The sequence below is a fragment of the Aspergillus japonicus genome (assembly GCF_003184785.1).
Source record: "Aspergillus japonicus CBS 114.51 unplaced genomic scaffold BO86scaffold_39, whole genome shotgun sequence".
NCBI classification, from domain to species: domain Eukaryota; kingdom Fungi; phylum Ascomycota; class Eurotiomycetes; order Eurotiales; family Aspergillaceae; genus Aspergillus; species Aspergillus japonicus.
In genome coordinates this window covers 35,588-54,124 of record NW_020291676.1, presented here as the reverse complement: position 1 = coordinate 54,124, position 18,537 = coordinate 35,588, and the positions used below count along the sequence as shown (strand labels likewise).

Genomic DNA, 18,537 nt, shown 5'->3' with positions numbered 1-18,537 from the left:
ACTTGCTGTTAAATGCGTCCATCCGTGCTAGAAACCCACCACCAAACATGATATGATATCTCATTGATGCAATGATCCTGTACTGTATTGCACTGTCCCGTACTCCGCTAAACTATACCCTCCTTTATGCGTGTACCTGAACGACAGTAGTCCAAAACAAGAACAAAGAAGATAAAAAGAAAAGGGGTATAAAACCTCATCCGCCACATCCCTACCACTGACCCATCCACCCACGCACCCAATCATCCAATGACCCATTCACCCACACACCCACACACCCGCACCCCCGAAAAGAGTAAGAGTGAACGGCAAGCTGAGCCGATGGCAAGATCATAGCTTGGCCGTCGGCGCAATCGCCTTCCGGCGCACCTGCTGCACCGAGAAATCCACCTCGTCGGCGGGCGTGGGCCCGGCCGTGGCGTCCTCGAACAGCCGCCGGCCCACGAGGTCGGACATGCGCATGACGCGCGAGGAGACCGTTGCGCCGTCGCGCCGGTTTTTTCTGCGCGCAGAGGGGGGGGCATTAGTATTGCTTACTCGTTTCGATAGAATGCTAGCGGTGGGGGCAAATCCGCACCCACACTCCTGATTTACTTCGGAAAAGACTTGGGGAAAAGGGGATATTAGAAGGGGGGGTGGAACTCACCCCTCACGGCGTGACTGCGCGATCAACTCGGTGAAATCCCACAGGCGGCCGCGCGGGAGGACCTTGCCGGTGGCGGGGTCGCGTTCCGGGGTCCACTCCGGGGCGAGGCGGACGGAGGAGGTCTTGGATTCCTTGCTCTTGGCGATGTGGATGATGCCCTCTTCGGCGAAGCGTTGGTAGGAGTTCTTGAGGGTTTCCTTGTTGACGGCTTCGAAGTAGGAGAGGTCGCCTTGGTGGTAGAGGGTTTTACCGAGCTTTTTGGACGTGAGTTTGATTCGGTGGTGAAGAGGACAGAAAGGCAGCAGGGAAAAGGGGGGGGGGAGGCTCACCAGCTGGGCGTTGTCTTGGGCCTTGCTCAGATCGATCCACACGTCTTTCGGGAAGTCGGAGGGCGGCGTCAGTCCCAGCAGCGAGACGGAGCCGAGCCACGACGCTTCGATGAAGGGCCAGATCAGGAAGCAGTAGAAGTCGTAGTTCTCGCGGCCGCATTGGCGCTCGGCGTCGCTAAGCTCGACGGTTAGCGGCTTGCCCGACGAGGGATCGCGGCTGACGATGATCACGTTGTCCTTCTCCAGGCCCCGGAGGGTCTTATCCAGGTTGGTGGTCAGGCCGTCGGGCGGGAAGATGAATTCGCCGCGGAACAGCTGGGGGGGGGTCAGTGAAAGATTCCATGCGCAGCGGGGAGAACGCACCTGCGAGAGGAAAGAGACCTGGCTCATGAGGTCGGGGAACGACATGCGCTGGTAGGACGGCCCGCCGCCCTGTTTGATGCGCGTGTACATCGCCGCTGAGACCAGGGCTTCGGTGATGAAGAGGTGGATCGTCATGTTGCGGTAGAAGGAGAGCTGGAAGCGGTCCACCGCATAGTAGGTCGGTTCGACCAGTCCGGTCACCTTGCCCACAATCTGCGGGCCCAACACCTCCAGTGCGCGGTCGACAACCACTTCGGTGGGGAATCTGTAGAAGTGCGCCACGCGGCCGCCTTTGGCTTTGACCCGTTCACAGAGCCATTCGACGCGTCGCACAAGCTCGCCTTTGCCCACACCGCGTCCCCGCAACGTGAGAAGCACCGTTCCGACCAGCGCGGTGGGCATCATGACCGACACATTATTGATATCTGAGAGCACCCGGTACCCTAATGACCGTAAGATGCGGCCTCGCTCGACATTGCTCAGCTTCTGACTCCCAATCTCGGTGATTTGGTCCGGGAGTCGTGTCAACTGCTGGGTGATGAACTCTTTCAGGCTCCATGGTTCATGGAAGCGGACGTCGACCCGGCCCAGCTTCAATGACAAGACGGATGACGAGGACAGGAAATCCGCCAGGTTCTCCTTTCGCTTCGGCTGACCCAACAGCTCGCTGATATAAGACCTAGAGTTGCGATTAGCCAACACCCACGGACCAGGACTGGGCGCCATACTCAGTCTCGATGACCTTGTCATATTGTGTACTGACGGGACAGATGATCGTATCCTCCACCCGACCCGACAAGACACTATCCAGGATGAAGCTCAGGATTCCAAACTTGGGCGACAGCAGCTTCCCTGTCCGCGACCGGCCACCTTCGATAAAACACTCGAAATTAAACCCCTGCTGCAGCAGCGTGTCGATATACGCCTGCACGACAGTATTATAGAGCGGATCATTCCCAAAACTCCGACGGATCCACATAGCCCCTGCGCCCACCATCCGTCAGCCGTGAGCACAAGTCAGCAACGACGAGCAGCCGTGATCTTACCTGCATGCTGCAAGAAGGGGCCCACCAGCGGGAAGTTGAGATTGTCGCCGGCGACCACCACCGGAAGCCCGATCCCCAGACGGTAACAGATCAACTGCAGCGACACATAGTCGACATGGGATTTGTGGCAGGGCAGGAAGACGATGGACCGTTTTTTCCGGGCTGCCTCTTCGGCCACCGACCTTAACCGAAGGACCTCCTCGCTCGATACATGGATCCCTACCGGACATCAGCAACCTCATCTACCACCGGTTTGGCCAATACATACCCTGGTGATACGCCCGCGTCAACAACTGCGTCGCGACATAGTAGGCCCCGCGAATGAACCGCTTGCTCTCCATCTTGCAGATCATATTGTCCAGCATGGAGTCGACCACCTCCTTGAGATGCGTCTCGATCTCGTTCCGTCGATGCGTCTTCTTCGCGTCCGGCGGACCGGGCACCACATCCAGCAGGCCTTCCGTCTCCTCAACCGCCAGGCGCAGCTCGGCCAGCTCCTTGACTTTCCCCTGCAGCAGCGGGCTGGCGAGGATGCCGGACTTCATGCGGTCGGAGAAGCCCGGGTAGAAGATGGGCTGGCCGATGACCTCGTCGTAGGCGCGCCAGCCGGTGCCGGACATGTAGAGGCTGACCTCGCGGAGGAAGTCGAAGGGGTTCTCGCGGAAGCGGGCCATGTGGCGGACGAGGTTGCGCTCGGGGATCTGGTCATCTTGGGGCTCGGGCCCGCCGGTGACGCCACTGGGATGGATGGTGAGCTTGTTGCCGACGATCTCGAGGTCGGGGGCGGATTCGCCGACTTGGGGGTCGGTGTCGGAGGGCATTGTGGTGGGATGGGATTGGAGTGGTGGTGCTATTCGCGGGAACGCCGAGGGGATTGTTTGTTGGTCGGACAGGGAGGGAGATCAAGCTCAACAGGGTTCATGAAAGCATCGGGCAATGGACTGTGATCAGGTGAGAGGAAGTGAATAGAGAGTTGGAGCCATGATCAGACAGCTCCAGGCTGTTGAGAGGAGGAGAGGGAGGAGAGGCAAGAAGAGGGGAGGGAATTGGAGTAAGAAACAAGAGAAGGGAAAAGGGACGATCTCCGCGCTATTTCCCCAGAGTTACCGTTACGGAGTGGCTTTACGGTTCTGTAACTCAACGTGCCTCGGATGTGCTCACGTGAAAGTGGCTGTATGTATGTATGTACTGTACTGTGTGTACTGTATGTACTGTACCAACAGCCACTAAACCCAATGGAGAACCAGCGGCAAAGGATGAGCTCAACGCAGCAGCCATGAGCACGATCCCCTTCTTACTTGTACTGTACCTCTACTTCGCCTCTCGCCTCTTGCCTCTGCATGGTTCGGGATGGACCGCAGAGCATCCATGCGATCATTCCCAGATGACCTGACCCAGGCCATTTTCTCCATACACCCCAGAGATCAATCCCCCCCTTGGCCGTTGTGAAGCTTCACCCCAAGACAGTAGCAGACAGACCAGCTCCACAGCGGGGACCCGCAAAGGCCAGGAAAAGAAGCATCCATCCCCATCCGCCAGACCGAAACAGCCCTCCGAAAATCCTCGATCCCCTCCTCACCCAACCCCCCAAACACACGATGTTTACCTTACGACGGCAATTCTCCAGTACGCATACGCAGTTCCCACCCCTCCTCCTGTCCAATTCCCCCCTCCAGCCCACACTAACCACTCCGTCGAAACAGCCGCCGCATCCCGCCTCAAACCCACAGCCAGCACCATGACGGCCCCCGCCCCGATCCAAAAACACACCTTCCAAGTCTTCCGCGACGTGCCCCCGCTGCGCGCCCTGCGCCGGGAGATCCTCCTCGCCAACCGCACGGTGGGGCTCGTGCCGACGATGGGCGCGCTGCACGAGGGCCACCTGGCATTAATCCGACAAGCGGCGGCCGAGAACACGGACGTGATCGTCAGCATCTTCGTGAACCCGACGCAGTTCGGCGTGAACGAGGACCTGGCCAGCTACCCGCGCACGTGGGACAGCGACGTCGCCAAGCTGGAGGCGCTGAACGCGGAGCTGGGCCAGGCCACCACGAACCAAGACACCACCACCTCCCCGCCGCAAGGCCGCATCACCGCGATCCTCGCCCCCACCGCGCAGGTCATGTACCCAACGGTCCCGCCGTCCTCGGAAATCGACGGCGACGGCTCCTTCGTGACGATCACGCCCATCGCCCGGAGGCTGGAGGGGGCGTCGCGGCCCGTCTTCTTCCGCGGCGTGGCGACCGTGTGCATGAAGCTGTTCAACATCGTGGGCGCGGAGCGGGCGTACTTCGGGCAGAAGGACATCCAGCAGACGGTCGTGATCCGGCGCATGGTCAAGGATTTCCACGTGGACACGGAGATCAAGATCGGGGCGACGGTGCGCGAGGCCGACGGGCTGGCGATGAGCTCCCGGAACGTGTACCTCGGGGCGCGGCGGCGCGCGGTGGGGTTGGTGCTGTATCGCGCGCTGAAGGCGGCGGAGGAGCGGTATGCAGCAGGCCGAACAGTGCAGCGCAGGGCGATTCTGGACGCCGCGGAGGCGGTCACGCAGCAGGTGCGAGCAGAGCAGGAGGCGCTGGCCCCGACGCAGCGCGCGCGGTTCGAGGTCGACTACATCTCGCTGGCGGATCCGGACACCCTGGAGGAGCTGGAGGTCGTGGACCCCGCGAAGGGGGCCATTCTGAGTGGCGCGATCAAGATGGCGCCGCTGGAGGAGACTGTCCCCGGCGAGGACTGCGGGTTGGGCGAGGGCAAGGTGCCCGTGCGACTGATCGATAACCTGATCTTTGCGCCGCGGGCGTAGCTGCTTGCTTGCTTCGGGGCAGGTTCTAGCACCGTACCGTAGTACATATACCCAACATCAGAAGAAAAGATATTTTATACGAGGTAAACTAGACTAAATTCAGACCCTGTACTCGAATCCATAAATCAAATACACAATCGAACGCCCCACCCCCTCCCCCGAAACGCTCTGAAATAAGTGCATACCCGGAAAGGAAAATAGGGCACATGGAGAGGGCTCGGAAGGAGACTCGGCCCGAGAAAATTTCCCATCCGCAAAGCTTCCTCTGCTGTTCCCCTCCGCAACCCGCCCGACCGCCGCAGAGAGAAAATCCACGGTCTGGAACAAACAACCACCATCAAGAAGAAAACTCAACACCAACACCACCACCACCACCACCACCAACTCAACTCCCTTCATCAGCCAAAAGCACCCTTACCCCATCACCAACAACAACACCCACCTCCCCCTCCCAAAAAAAAATGGCCGACGACGGCCTCCTCCTAAACTTCACCCTAGGAGGCGATACTGTGCTGAACCCCACCACCACCAAAGTCAAAGGCGGCACATGGCGGGACCGACTCAGCGCGCGCAAGATCGCGGCGAACCGGAAGACGCCGCGCGACCCGAACGCGCCCAAGCCGGAGCACACGAGCAAGAACCCGAATCGCATGGCCGTATCCGCGCGGCCGGTGAAGCGTCAACGGACGGACGACAACAACAACAACAACACCAACACTTCCGGCCCAAACAACCACAAACCGAATCAAAACCCGGCGGCGCGGCCGTTCGTCTCCTCGCTGTTCACGAAGAATCCCCTCCCGCAAAATGCGGAGGATGAGAGGGAAGATGCCGGGGAGGTGGAGGAGGCGAAGCCGACGAACGCGCCGCTGATCGATGGGCTGGATACGTTTACGAATCTGGGGTTGTCGGAGAGTTTGGCGGCGCATTTGTTGACGAAGTTGGGGGTGAAGGCGCCGACGGCGATTCAGAAGGCGTCGATCTCGCAGCTGCTCAAGGAGGAGAGCGATGCGTTTATTCAGGCGGAGACGGGGTCCGGGAAGACGATGGCGTATTTGCTGCCGTTGGTGCAGCGGTTGATGAGTATCTCGAAAGCGTCGGCGGGCGGGAAGGAGGGCGTGGCGATTGGGGCTGCCGGCGGGGATGCGTCGGTCGTGCATCGCGACAGCGGACTGTTTGCCATTGTGCTGGCGCCCACGCGCGAGCTGTGCAAGCAGATCGCCGTCGTGTTGGAGGGCTTGCTGCGGTGCGCGCACTGGCTCGTGGCCGGGACGGTGATCGGTGGCGAGAAGAAGAAGTCTGAGAAGGCGCGGCTGCGCAAAGGGCTGAACATCCTCGTGGCGACGCCTGGTCGGTTGGCGGATCATTTGGAGAACACGCAGGCGCTGGACGTGAGTAATGTGCGGTGGCTGGTGCTGGACGAGGGCGATCGGTTGATGGAGTTGGGCTTCGAGAAGGAGCTGCAGGGCATCATCCAGAAGCTGGACGCCCGGCAGCGGCCCTGTCGCATCCCCGGGGTGCCGGCCAAGCGCACGACGATCCTGTGTTCCGCGACGCTGAAGATGAACGTGCAGAAGCTGGGCGAGATCAGTCTGAAGGACGCGATCCACGTGCAGGCGGATCCCGCCGACGAGGACCCTGATGCTATCAAGCAGAAGGACGAGGACGAGGCGTTCCGCGTCCCCGCGCAGCTGAAGCAGTCCTACGCGATCGTCGCGGCCAAGCTGCGGCTGGTCTCGCTGACCGCGTTCCTGAAGCGGACGTTCATGCGCAAGGGCTCCGTGATGAAGGCGATCGTCTTCGTGTCGTGTGCGGACTCGGTGGATTTCCACTACGAGCTGTTCACGCGCAAGCTCAAGGAGGAAGACGAGGAGAAGAAGGAGTCGGAGGACAGCGACGATAGCGACGACAGCTCAAGTGAGGATGAAGAATCCGACAACGAAAAGAAGCCAACGACCAAACCCAACGAGCACGGCACCGTCGCCCGAGCCACCGCGTTCTCCAACCCCTCCAACCCCGTTATGCTGCACCGCCTGCACGGCTCGCTGCCGCAGCACGTTCGCACGGCGACGCTGGGCGCGTTCGCGCGCAGCAAGGAGGCCTCGGTGCTGATCTGCACAGACGTGGCGTCGCGCGGTCTCGATCTGCCGAACGTGGACCTGGTGGTTGAGTACGACCCGGCCTTCAGCGCGGAGGACCACCTGCACCGCATTGGGCGCACGGCGCGTCTGGGCCGCGACGGCCGGGCGCTGCTCTTCCTGATGCCCGGCTGCGAGGAGAACTACGTCGACATCCTGAAGCGCGGGTATCGCGACGGTGGCAAGGCGCTGACGCGGATGAACGCGGACGACATCCTGAAGCGCGGGTTTGGTGGGAATGTGCAGGCGCAGAGCAAGGACTGGGAGGTCAAGACGACCGACTGGCAGATGGACGTCGAGCGCTGGGCGGTCGACAACCCGCAGTACCTGGAGATGGCGCGGCGGGCGTACCAGTCGCACATCCGCGCCTACGCGACGCACATTGCCAGCGAGCGCCACATGTTCAACATCAAGGAGCTGCACCTGGGTCATCTGGCCAAGAGCTTCGCGCTGCGCGACCGACCCAGCAAGATTAACGTGCCGGGCCTGCGGCAGAGCAGCGGCGACGCCAAGAAGGATTTCAAGGCGGCGCGCAGCACGGTGGGCGGGAAGAAGCGCAAGGCCGGCGAGGACGATGGGGATCGGGGCGCCGCGGATGTGTCTCTGGCGGCGCAGAAGATGAGAGCCAAGATGAAGGAGCACATGGCGGGGGCCAACGAGTTCAATCTTGCTTAACCTACATCACCTTTTTCATCACACAGAAGGGCAAGACCAAAAGCAAGAGCATGTAAATAATCGACATCGATGGATGGATGCAGACCAATTCAATAGATATCCCACAACGAGATCTTCCCATCCTTGGACCCAGCAGCCAGCCAGTGGGTACTCTGGACTTTCTGATTGCGTAGTCGCTGATGGACAGCCGAGAGGCCTCCTTTGCCTTGAGTATCCGTAAGCGTACGCTCACCTTCACCTCCACCTTCCCCTTCACCTTCCCCCACAACCCCAGCCCCATCCCCCCGACCCCCACTTCCAACCCCTGCAAAAGCAACAGCATAACACCCCTCCTTATGCCACTTCAAAACCGCCACCTCCTTCAGCGTCTTACACGAATAAACCCGGACCCTGGAATCCCACCCGGCCGTCGCAAGAATCCGCCCATCGGACCGGACCCTCAACCCCTGCTGCCCGGCATGCCGCGTATTCACCACCTTGGCGGGCGGCTGCTCCCTCCCAGCCCCAGCTCTCCGGACGAAAGGATGCATAACGACCTTCGCATCCGCCGCCGAAGAGAAAACCCACTCGCCCGACGGGGCCGCATCAATCGATAGAACCGGCTGGTCGTGCGCGCGGCTGGCGTACAGCTTCTCCCATTTGCAGGCGCCTGGTGCACTGCCCTGCTGCTGCCGCTGCGGAGCCAGACTCTGGAAGGAGATGGGAGACCGGAACACCATGACGCTGCCGTCTTCATACGCAGCCGCGACGTGGAGGTCCCGCTCCGCGGGGCGAAGGAACAGATGCAAAGCCATCACCATCCCGGTCTTGACCTCCCCGTCCGCAGGGATGGTGCAGACGCGGCGCTCGGTGGGCAGGTGGAATAGGTCGATGGCGCCGGAGTTGAGGGCGTTGGGGACGGCGATTAGTACTGGGGATGTGGAAGTGGAGGTGGGGGTGGAAGTGGAAGTGGAAGTGGAGTTGTCCTGGGATGGAGGCTCAGGCTCAGGCTCAGGCTTAGGCTCGGACACTGCACCCTCACCCTCAGCCTGCCGTCTTTCGCCCCCATCTCCATCCAAAGACACAGACAGCGACAGCGGCGAGAGATCCACCCACGCAAACGCACAGAAATTCAACGCGTTCACGGGCAACGAATGCACCAACCACGGCTGCCTCCCCGCACCTCCCTCTCCTCCCTCTCCTCCCAGATTCCCCGCAGCAGGGCCAGCAGCACCACCAGCAGCACCCCCAAAGTCCACCGGCAACGCCCGCCGCAAATACCCTTCCTCAACACCGCTGAACCGCCACACCCGCAGCTTATGGTCACGACCATGCCTGCCTTCCATCAGTACAAGCCACACACATCAGAACCCTTCTACACAAAGCCAAGAAAGAAAACGCAGGGAAAGGAGGGCAAACAAACGTATAAACCTCCGTGCTCCCACCACTCCCACTCCCAGCACTTCCTCGAAAGCGGGCATGCACCCCCAGCACGGCGCCGTCGTGCGCCTTCCACACGGCCACGGCGCGCTTGGAGACCAGATCCCAGACGGCGATCCAGCCGTCGGCGTCGCCGGACAGGAGCCGCAGGTTGTGGTGGTAGAGGTGCAGGCTGTGGATCTGGGCGGCGTGGCCGCGGAGGATGTAGGTGGGTGTTGCGGGGGGTTTGGTTGGTGTTGTCATTGGATTAATTTCTATTTCTTTTGGTGATTGATTGGGGATTGGGCGTGGGGGATGAGTGAGTGAGTGAGTGATGAGGTTGAGTGGGTTATCTGAATAGGTGTAGGTTGAATGTAATATTATATGACGGAGTATGTAAGTTGGTGTTGGTTGGGTTCATGCAGTGATTTGCAATGGTGGAAGCGGATCCGTGGTGGTTGGCGGGCGGTCTTGGCGTTTCCGAGATTGATGGACTGTACAGTACGGAGCTGTTCAATTTCTATATCGTTCTAATACAATTGAGACAAAGTCACCCTGATTTAGTAGCTCCTATGTTTATTATCTGCGAAGCTCGAATATACTGAAGGGCTCGACCATAGGAAATGTCTAATCTAGCCAAAGCCTAGAATATGCTGCTACTGTACACTCTAAAGCATCAAAAGTCCACGCTTGCTGGATATCACGCCCAACCCCCCCCATTAAACGCCTAATCACCCCTAAACTACATCCAAACCACCCTAATCTACAACCCAAACGAAAACCCCCCCAACGCGCGATGCGGCGCAACATAATGATCCTGGTACGGATGATTCTCCATCGAGAAATCCGCCGACGCCATCAGCGGGTTGACCGCCCCCACGATCTTCGACTCCGGCGCCGGAAGGTGGTTCGGCCGCAGGGCCTGATGGTCGCTGCCGGTCCCAAACATGGCCACGATCTCCTCCGACGTCGCCATGGGCGGGCCGTGGTGGCTGCTCCAGCCCCACGCCGCCTGCAGCTCGTTCTTGACGCTCTCCGTCCGCCACCCCGTCTCCTTGATGATATTATCCAGAATCTCGAAGACCTCGTGCTGCGCCTCGCGCGTCACGAGACATCCGGCGGCGATGGCCAGGAATCGGATGGATAGGCTCGCTACGCCCCTGCAGAATAGATTAGCTTGTGGATTTGGACAATGATGCACTCATCAAATCAACTCACCGATCCTTCGAGTGGGCGACAATCCCGCAGATGTCTCGCGCATGGCCCTGCTGAACGGTCTGCATTTCCGCGCTGAACTCGGACTCGAGGGGGTTCGTTTTCGTCAGCAGAATGCGAGTGGTGTGGTATAGCAGTTGAGCCACGATTGTAGAGCGTTTGACGAGCCTTCTCGAGTCAGTCTGGAACACGAAACATAGGGGTCAAAACAGACACTCACCATATCTCCGGAAAGACGGACTTGGAGTTCGTCTGCCAGGAATGAAGATAGCCGACCGGCATCATAGACCGTGGCACAGCCCGAACCCATTGATCGCACCATTCGTTATACGTACACCACTCCTGGTATCGCTGGCTCACCCGTGCGTCACTGAGTGACTCGTCCACGCCCTGATCCTGGCCCATTGACGACCGGAAGTTCGCGACCTTGGCACAGATGAATACCATCTTGTGGGTCCAGGCTTCTTCGTTGCCTGCCACACTCGGCTGGGCCTGGTCAAACTCCAAATCAACACCCCAGGAATCCGGGTTCCAAGAGAGCGCCCAGTTGAAGTGCAGACAGCTGATCAGTTCCATGCTAACGTTCAACCAGAAACACGCGCCCCCGAGTCCAGGGGTCTTCGCATCCCAATTGCATTCCTTGATCAAGGCCCGGGCTCCGGCGATATGGCTCATGCCCTGGATCGGTCGACCCGACATCAGCTCGTAGATATTCAGAAGAATGGCGGTTGTGGCACACAAAGCTGAGTCGCGATCCGGGTCCTGCAGGGACCGTAGAAGATACTGGGAAGCTTCGTCATGAAAGAGTGCGGCCTTCTGCTCTCCGTAAGATGAGTTCACATGGCACAGATGTCGCGCACCACAGGCCAAAATAGCCTTGAAGAGCATCGGCTCCTCTAACGCATGAAATGGTAATACCTGGGTAAACTGGCGGGGTCAGCTACGTGCCAGAGCAAACACCACATTACCCAAACTCACATGCTTTACCGCATCCATGGCGTCCATCCACAGCCCAACCTCTTCCACAAACACTTGCAGCAGAAAAACCTCCTCTGGGTTGTTGAGACACGTATGGTTGGTCGAGTTGATATGGCCATGCCGTGTCGACCGAAAGGGGGCATACGAGGTACTTGGGTCTGGAAACAACGAGGCCGAATGAGCAAGGCCGCTGAGTGCCGCGCCAATATTGTCGGACTGAGCATTCCCGAACCCTTGCATATAGCCATCCTTCGCCGTGGCGGGCGTGTGCGAGTTCAACGACCCCGCCATGCCGTGAGGCTCTGCATCCTCGGCAACAAGCGGAGGGTACCTCTCAAATCCGCCCACGTATTCCGACGCGATGATCCGAGACTCATCGCGAAAAGTAATCCCTTTCCCCGGGAGACGGACCACGCAGTGCGGCGGTGTCGCGGTCTGGGTATCGATAAAATTCAAGCGGATGCCACGCCTGCAGATTCTGCCCGACTTGCGGCAGTTCTGACATTGATGCAAGGCCTCGTCGCACTTCAGATGCCGTTCTCGACAGGTCAGACAGCCAGTCCGGACTCGCCGCGGTTTTGTCGCAACCTTGCCCTTCCGTCGGCCGCGGCTAGCTGATGTGCGTGGTGTGTTCACCGAAGCGCTATTCGGGGTCGAGACCCCGCCTTCGTCGGAGGGGGTCGGAGTCGTCCCTTGCGTGGTGACTTCGGCCGCTAGGAAGGGGCTCTGGTCGTCCAACTCTAGGTCGGGAATGTCCGCAACCGCCCCAGGATCCGTCAGGTCCAGCACGATGTCGAGGTCCAGTGTCGGCAAGACATGATCGTCGACGGTGGAGGCCATAGCAGGCCAGCTTTATAGAGTGATGCCCGTATTAGGCTGGAGGTAGTTCAGTGTGTCCCGATGCGATCATCTACAAGCCCCGAATTCAGCCCCAAAGACGGTGACTCTGCATGGTGACAATATCGACGGCCGCCGTGAAGGCTATTCCTAATCCGCGCACCAGATTCACATGTGGCAGCGGTAGCTTGGAGGGAAGGACGGGGCAACCGGCGACAGTGTGCTGTAGAGAGAAGATTCACAAATGATCGAGCCCTGGAAGTTGGATGCATGTGCATCAGCCGCTGAGGTGAGGCTCGGAAACCGTGTGGTGGATACTAATCTAGATGAACAAATGTCAGCTTGCAGGGATAAAACATAAAGTCTGAAGCAACACTCGACAGGTTGGACGAGTACGAACATCAAATGAAATGCAGCTCACAGCGTCTCTGGATGTCTGGATAAATGGATGAAAGGGAAGCCGGCCGGCGATCTCGAAAGATTTGCGGGGGAAGTCGGTCTGCTTGTGGCATGGAGAGCTAACCCCAAATGGTCTAGTGCAAACACTCCGGTGCAACTGCGGAAATCCGGATCAAACAAACACAAACTACATTTCGATCTCTAAAACAACATTCGCGATTTTCTAGTGCCTATTTGATATGCAACATGCTTTTTAATGGGTATATCACCTTCCAGAATCACTCATATATTGATATGATCCCAGAATATGTTGGACTTTGCAGTCACGGCCAGCAGTAGTTAACGGCTGCATCTACTCGTTAGTCATCAGCAAAGGACCTGTCCTCGCACACTACTTCCCCACACCGACCAGACAGGCTGGAGTCTCGATGGATCGCTTATGCCTTGCTTCCTAGCCTGGGCAAGCGCACGCGAAGATGAAGGAGAAGCATCAGTGCAGCCCACACAGCAGCGGAGAAGAACGTCACACGAAGTGCGGCGGCATATGCCCCGATCACTGCAGAAAAGTCAGTAGTCTGTCCGACAATCAGTGTTAGACGTCAATCGACCTACCTTGGTGTTGACTGAGGGGGTCCAGCTTGGCGATAGCCTGCACGGACTTGCGCACAAGTAAAATGATGTCGGCCTTGTTGGTGCCAGTAACCCTTTCGTCGAGCTCATACAGCAGACTGTTCTGAAAGATCCAGCTGCTGGTTGCCACGCCCATGACAGATCCGAGATTGCGCCACAACCCTAGAGTCGTCGTAGCCACGGCCTGGTCCTCTTGCTCGGAGGTTGCGAGCACCGAAACCATCAGCGAAGGGAACGCGAACCCCTGTCCCAGACTCGTCAAGGCCACGCACAACATGGCAATCACATCTGGAGTCCCAACTCCCATGGTGGTGGCCGCTATACCTCCGATAAGCATACAAATGTCGCCAATCATCACCGTCGGCTTTAGTCGCTTGGTCCGGGTGATCAGGAACCCGGTCGCTACACTAGAAGTCGTCACTGCAAGCGTAGAAGCAAGTAGCCTGAGACCGGAGTCTGTCGGCGAGGCCAGCTTGACGGCCTGGAAGTAGAGGGGAGCGTTGAAGACCATGGTATTGACCGAGATTGCGCCGAAGAAGTTCCCGAAAATGAGACTCGCACGCGGCTCCTTCAGCAGCAGCGTAATCGGCATGACTCCCCGCTCCACAGTACGTTCATAGCGGACAAACAAAACCGCGAAAACCACGAAAGATACCAGCGAGGTGACGACAATAGGGTGAGTCCAGCTGAAGATATTGCCGCCGAGGTTGAGTCCCATAATGAGCGCCGTGACCGCGAGCACCAAGAGCAATGAGCCCACAAGGTCAATGTTCTTGAGCAAGCCCATAAAAGTCAGACGTTCCGTCTTGGCTCGTTTCCTGCCCAGATCGGCAGGCACCGTCCAGGCGGCTACAATGAAGTAGATAAAGATGAAGGGTAGTTGTACCAAGAATGCACCTCTCCAGCCTACTTGGTCACATAAATAACCGCCGAACGCAAGGCCGAGGAAGCCTCCCAGACCAAGGCAGAGATTGACGTAAGACTGGTAGACTCCTCGGTACTCCAGGCGAACCAGATCACTAGACAGGATCATTCCCATCGAGAAGACGCCACCGGCGCCCATGCCGCAGAACGCCCGAGCGGCGATGAAACTCAACATACTCTGGGCCGCCGCACACCACGCCGTGGTGACGAAGAAGACCGCGATGGCAAAGAGGTAGACAGGCTTCCTACCCACGGTGTCGGAGATGCGGCCAAATAGCGGTAGAAAAGCCGTGGATGTCAACAGGAACGCCGTCGAGAGCCATGATGCCGAGTTCGAGGCATGGAAGTGTGACGTGATGACCGGGTGGCTGGACGCCATCAGGGTGGAATCGAAGAATCCGATAGTGTACCCCATCATCACTCCACCGAAGATAAGCCAGAATCGCATGGGAGACACGTTGATGAAGCGAGAGGCATAATCATCAGCTTCTTGTCTCTGACCCGCTTCCGGATCATCGTTGTTTTTGACATCATCTTCGGGAGCTGGAGGAATTGTTTCTAGTGTAGGCTCAATATCAGGCCCTTGGGGGATTGAGGTGACTCTGGTCAGGCCGAGAAAGGCGGAGCTGTCTTCGGCGGTGAAGGAAGAAGATAATAAGTTCGAATCAGCCACATTGTTTCCAGCATGGTGCCTGTGTGTGTAAATTGGCTGAGATGGTGAGCCATTCAAAAGTGGTGTTGACTCAGTGGCATCAGAGGCCACACGGGAGACAGTCATGATCACCAGGAGACGGTGTGTGTATATGAATCTAATCTTTTATGCCCAAAGAACTTTCAAAAACGAGATAGCTGAAAACTTTTCATGGAAGCAGAAACAGCCCAGAAGAAAACTTTTTTTGTGCAAAGAAAAAAACGAGAAACGGCAGCCAGACAAGGGTTGCAAAGCAGTCTTGAATCATAGGGTCCGATAACAATGAGATTTATAGAAGGAGAGAGATTTCTAGCGGGTGGGGGGGAGAGAAAAGAAGCTAAGGATGCACGGCGCAGGTGGGATCCATCGTAGTGCACGGGGCGGGTGGTGAAGGCTGAGTGAGTCGACGGGTGGAAGCGCTCTAGCCCACAAATATGACTGCATACGGAGGAATACTCGGTCGATAGTCGAGATAGTCTAGTCTAATGACTATGACTCGGCCTCCAACCTCAATCTCGGACAAGAAAAAGAGGGGAAAAGGAAGGGGGCCTCGGAAGAGCTCCACCAGCTGCCGCTGGATCGAATTTTTTTGGCCTTGCAAGTTGCAGCTCACCTACCTACCGGGTTAGTGGTTAGCAGTGTCTTTGCTATAATCAGGATATCCGGTGGTAGAGCATTAAATGCCTCGTGCAGACAGGATGCAGTGTGCAATAATGTGCCGAGTGTAGTATGCAGTGAGTTAGATGCATGGTCATAGGTGAGACCCGATGTCGGTCGATGCAACTGAAGTATGATTTGTTGGAGATGGAGTCATCCGACCCAGATGTTGCATCGCGCGTTAACCCGGGTTGGGCTTAGTCGCTGGGGCTCCGCTGCCATTGCCGGTACTTTTAGTTTTGAGCCTGGTTATCTCGGCTCTCATCTCTCATAGAATCAGAAGTCTGAACCTCAAGGATCGCTGGGTCAACACGCGCCCATTCTGCTGCTGAGTGAGGTCCAGCTGTGCAAGGTGTAGCTTTGTCAAGGTCCAATTACCCCTTCCCATCTGTTTCTCAGGGTAACCGCTTACACGAATCAGCCATGTTATAATGCTCAGTATCAGCTTAATATATCCGATCAATCTGGGGCAACCTTGCAATATGAATATATAGAAAAAGAGCTCAAAGCTCGATCCGGCGTGTGACGCGCACACGGGCAAATGCCTAACTCATGTTGCTGGGAAAATCCCGCCTGCATGAACCTCATTGTAGCACAGCAACAAAAGCAAAACCCCAACTCCGCTGCTCTGGGCGACCTGCATATCAGCCAGCTTGTTCCATGAGATGTTTAAGTTTTCACCTGCAGCGCAAGCTTGAATTCTTTTCTCAATCTTTTCAAATTTAGGTGAACAACTTACAGATAAATGGTATTGGCCCGTAGACCATGTATAATAAGTGGTTTCATGCTTTAGCGGTCGCAGAGGTACAAATTACGACACAGAGGCGAATCACAAGTGCTATCGTTGCAGCTGTAGGTAATCAAGTGCATGTATGCAACTCTCGGTCTATACAAGCTGTTCTCAAGAGCGCCCTCCCGCGCCCGCCATATAATGGTCACGCGACACTCGACCCCTTTGAGTAATTTCTAACCCCAGGGACCCCCAATCAATCAAACCCGTGAGTTCGGGAGGGCTTGAAGCCGCCCGGGACCTGATGCTGAAATACTCCCTCGGGATCATACTTCCTGGCGACCTCTTGCATGAATCTCACATTATCCGGTCCATACCCACGAAGAGGGTCCTGGGCGCCTCCAGCATAGTTCAGGTAGATGTACTCATTATATGCACCGGTCAGCCAAGCGCATGTGTCTAGCTTTGCCCGGCCGGATTCAGCGAGATGATGGAACAGGTTGTCATCCGCCTCGTCGCTCCATGAGTAACTGATGATGATATCTTTGCATTCGTGAATGCACGATCAGGATGCGCAACATGGTATGACAGGAGCGAAAATGGATGATGGGAGGAAGAAGGCAGTATAACTCACTGAGCATATTTTTATTGAATCGTTCCAAACCAAGCACGTTCCCTCCTCGCGCCTCGCTCTCCTTCCAGAAAAGAGGAACCCAGGGTTGCACTACTAAGATAATGCCAAAATCCTTACTTCGGGCTCGAGATTTTGCTCTGCGGATTTGCTTGAAGAAGACTTGGACGGCTTGATGAATGATGTCGGCTCTGTTAAGATAGGTGCTAGTCTGGCCGTCGATGCTAGGTAGATATGGGTTAACGGCTGAGCTTTGATGACAGTGCCTGTGGGAATAGAGGAGCCTCCCCGGTAAGGTATATAAGCATATCTGGTCTGGTCCACAATCGTCGATATCCGAGTTGTATCCGTGATATTAGGAATCTGATAGAATTTCTGAAATACCGCAGGCCGCATCACGGGTCTTCTATAAGCCAACATAGCAACAATATCAGTCCGATCCATTGTGCCATTGTAGTTGAAGATGCCATACCACGCACCATGAGGGTCGGTGGGGATTTTATCGGTGAAATCTGTCGCTGCAGAGATATACTCCGGAGTGTTGGAGATATTGTACACAAGAAGGCCACCCCACAGATCTGCCGCAGGCAAGGTTGCCATGTCAAACGTGGTCACAATATCAAAGTTATTGGAGCCCCCCTTCAGGGCCTTGAAAAGGTCGGGATGTGAGTTCCGATTGGCATAGACAATCTCGCTGCTCGCCATGACCACCTCAAAGCCTTGAACATTGTCACAGCTGAGACCAACACGCGCATTGTAGAACGAAAGCCCCCCGCCGGTCAGGAAGCCCCCGACTCCGATGGGCGCTACACGGCCACCCGCAATCGTAACGTTACTTTTCAGCAAAGTGTCGTACACTGAACCCCAGTGGACTCCGGTTTGAATTGAAGCCGTGCCTGTACTTGGGTCATATGTAGTACGATTCATGAGCGAGAGATCAATAGTAACTCCGGGCTCGATGTTGGCCGCGCCAGCGGTTGGCGTGTGGCCGCCACTGCGAACGGCGAACAAACACGGTGCCGCAGTCGACGTAGCCAGTGTTCGAACAGCGACGGAAACATCCTGTGCTGAAAGAGGTTGAACAATGCAGGTGGGATGTAGCCGGGCGTTGAGGGAGTAGTAGGAAGAGAGGGACTGTTCGTATGCAACACTACCGGGGAAGGCTACTCTGCTGCCAATTGTGCTGGTGTTGAGAGCTGCACACTATAGGGTAGCCGAAGCAGTTAATGAGTTGAGCTATCAGCTTGGTAAGATGGTTGCGAAGACATACACAGAGATCGGGGTTGCGAGCAGATTGTGCAAGACAAGATCTGAGTAGGGTGCTGAGAAAAACAGCTCCGATAATTAGGATGTTCATTTTCCAGTGGAACCGATATTCAATCGGCCTCAGTGATGTTCTCCTGCCGTATGTTTGTTGTAAAATGAGTTGTCAAGGCATTGAAGT

At 57.0% G+C, this 18,537-nt stretch overlaps 6 protein-coding genes across 6 annotated transcripts; 2 read left to right on the top strand and 4 right to left on the bottom strand.

The window, feature by feature from the left end:
- Positions 1 to 22: 22 nt before the first annotated feature.
- BO86DRAFT_411171 (lysophospholipid acyltransferase family protein) lies at positions 23 to 3,452 on the bottom strand. Its single transcript, XM_025674560.1, has 7 exons — positions 2,653 to 3,452; positions 2,385 to 2,603; positions 2,067 to 2,322; positions 1,339 to 2,017; positions 976 to 1,290; positions 647 to 900; positions 23 to 502 (listed from the first exon to the last, which is right to left on the bottom strand). Exons 1-7 carry the CDS (start codon positions 3,203 to 3,205, stop codon positions 331 to 333), a joined length of 2,448 nt encoding a protein of 815 aa, XP_025525866.1. The 5' UTR covers positions 3,206 to 3,452; the 3' UTR covers positions 23 to 330.
- A 252-nt stretch (positions 3,453 to 3,704) lies between these two features.
- BO86DRAFT_390596 (pantoate--beta-alanine ligase PAN6) lies at positions 3,705 to 5,273 on the top strand. The gene is made up of 2 exons (XM_025672431.1): positions 3,705 to 4,010; positions 4,088 to 5,273. The coding sequence occupies exon 2, from the start codon at positions 4,123 to 4,125 to the stop codon at positions 5,188 to 5,190; it is 1,068 nt and encodes a 355-aa protein (XP_025525865.1). The 5' UTR covers positions 3,705 to 4,010; positions 4,088 to 4,122; the 3' UTR covers positions 5,191 to 5,273.
- Positions 5,274 to 5,651: 378 nt separating this feature from the next.
- Positions 5,652 to 8,599, top strand: dbp7 (putative ATP-dependent RNA helicase; the record flags this gene model as incomplete). Its single annotated transcript, XM_025675200.1, has 2 exons — positions 5,652 to 7,987; positions 8,317 to 8,599. The coding sequence occupies 2 exons, from the start codon at positions 5,652 to 5,654 to the stop codon at positions 8,597 to 8,599; spliced, it is 2,619 nt and encodes an 872-aa protein (XP_025525864.1).
- A 1,380-nt stretch (positions 8,600 to 9,979) lies between these two features.
- BO86DRAFT_342235 (Zn(II)2Cys6 transcription factor) lies at positions 9,980 to 12,865 on the bottom strand. The gene is made up of 5 exons (XM_025669107.1): positions 12,832 to 12,865; positions 11,595 to 12,753; positions 10,837 to 11,543; positions 10,620 to 10,784; positions 9,980 to 10,561 (listed from the first exon to the last, which is right to left on the bottom strand). Exons 2-5 carry the CDS (start codon positions 12,432 to 12,434, stop codon positions 10,165 to 10,167), a joined length of 2,109 nt encoding a protein of 702 aa, XP_025525863.1. The 5' UTR covers positions 12,435 to 12,753; positions 12,832 to 12,865; the 3' UTR covers positions 9,980 to 10,164.
- A 353-nt stretch (positions 12,866 to 13,218) lies between these two features.
- On the bottom strand, positions 13,219 to 15,423 carry BO86DRAFT_135131 (putative MFS multidrug transporter). Its single transcript, XM_025666134.1, has 2 exons — positions 13,443 to 15,423; positions 13,219 to 13,386 (listed from the first exon to the last, which is right to left on the bottom strand). The coding sequence occupies exons 1-2, from the start codon at positions 15,160 to 15,162 to the stop codon at positions 13,268 to 13,270; spliced, it is 1,839 nt and encodes a 612-aa protein (XP_025525862.1). The 5' UTR covers positions 15,163 to 15,423; the 3' UTR covers positions 13,219 to 13,267.
- A 1,295-nt stretch (positions 15,424 to 16,718) lies between these two features.
- BO86DRAFT_434131 (FAD-binding oxidoreductase) lies at positions 16,719 to 18,450 on the bottom strand (the record flags this gene model as incomplete). Its single annotated transcript, XM_025675883.1, has 4 exons — positions 16,719 to 17,005; positions 17,097 to 17,304; positions 17,355 to 18,296; positions 18,364 to 18,450. 4 exons carry the CDS (start codon positions 18,448 to 18,450, stop codon positions 16,719 to 16,721), a joined length of 1,524 nt encoding a protein of 507 aa, XP_025525861.1.
- Positions 18,451 to 18,537: the final 87 nt, after the last annotated feature.

Excerpts from the sequence above, each read along its gene's own strand:
- BO86DRAFT_411171 (XM_025674560.1), bottom strand. The coding sequence starts at position 3,205 with ATGCCCTCCGACACCGACCCCCAAGTCGGCGAATCCGCCCCCGACCTC. Across the intron at positions 1,291-1,338 it reads AGGTCTCTTTCCTCTCGCAG|CTGTTCCGCGGCGAATTCAT; the intron begins GTGCGTTCTCCC and ends ACCCCCCCCCAG. Across the intron at positions 901-975 it reads CCCAAGACAACGCCCAGCTG|CTCGGTAAAACCCTCTACCA; the intron begins GTGAGCCTCCCC and ends ACGTCCAAAAAG.
- BO86DRAFT_390596 (XM_025672431.1), top strand. The coding sequence starts at position 4,123 with ATGACGGCCCCCGCCCCGATCCAAAAACACACCTTCCAAGTCTTCCGC.
- BO86DRAFT_342235 (XM_025669107.1), bottom strand. The coding sequence starts at position 12,434 with ATGGCCTCCACCGTCGACGATCATGTCTTGCCGACACTGGACCTCGAC. Across the intron at positions 11,544-11,594 it reads CCATGGATGCGGTAAAGCAT|TTTACCCAGGTATTACCATT; the intron begins GTGAGTTTGGGT and ends TGACCCCGCCAG. Across the intron at positions 10,562-10,619 it reads GTCGCCCACTCGAAGGATCG|GGGCGTAGCGAGCCTATCCA; the intron begins GTGAGTTGATTT and ends TCTATTCTGCAG.
- BO86DRAFT_135131 (XM_025666134.1), bottom strand. The coding sequence starts at position 15,162 with ATGACTGTCTCCCGTGTGGCCTCTGATGCCACTGAGTCAACACCACTT. Across the intron at positions 13,387-13,442 it reads CCCCCTCAGTCAACACCAAG|TGATCGGGGCATATGCCGCC; the intron begins GTAGGTCGATTG and ends ACTTTTCTGCAG.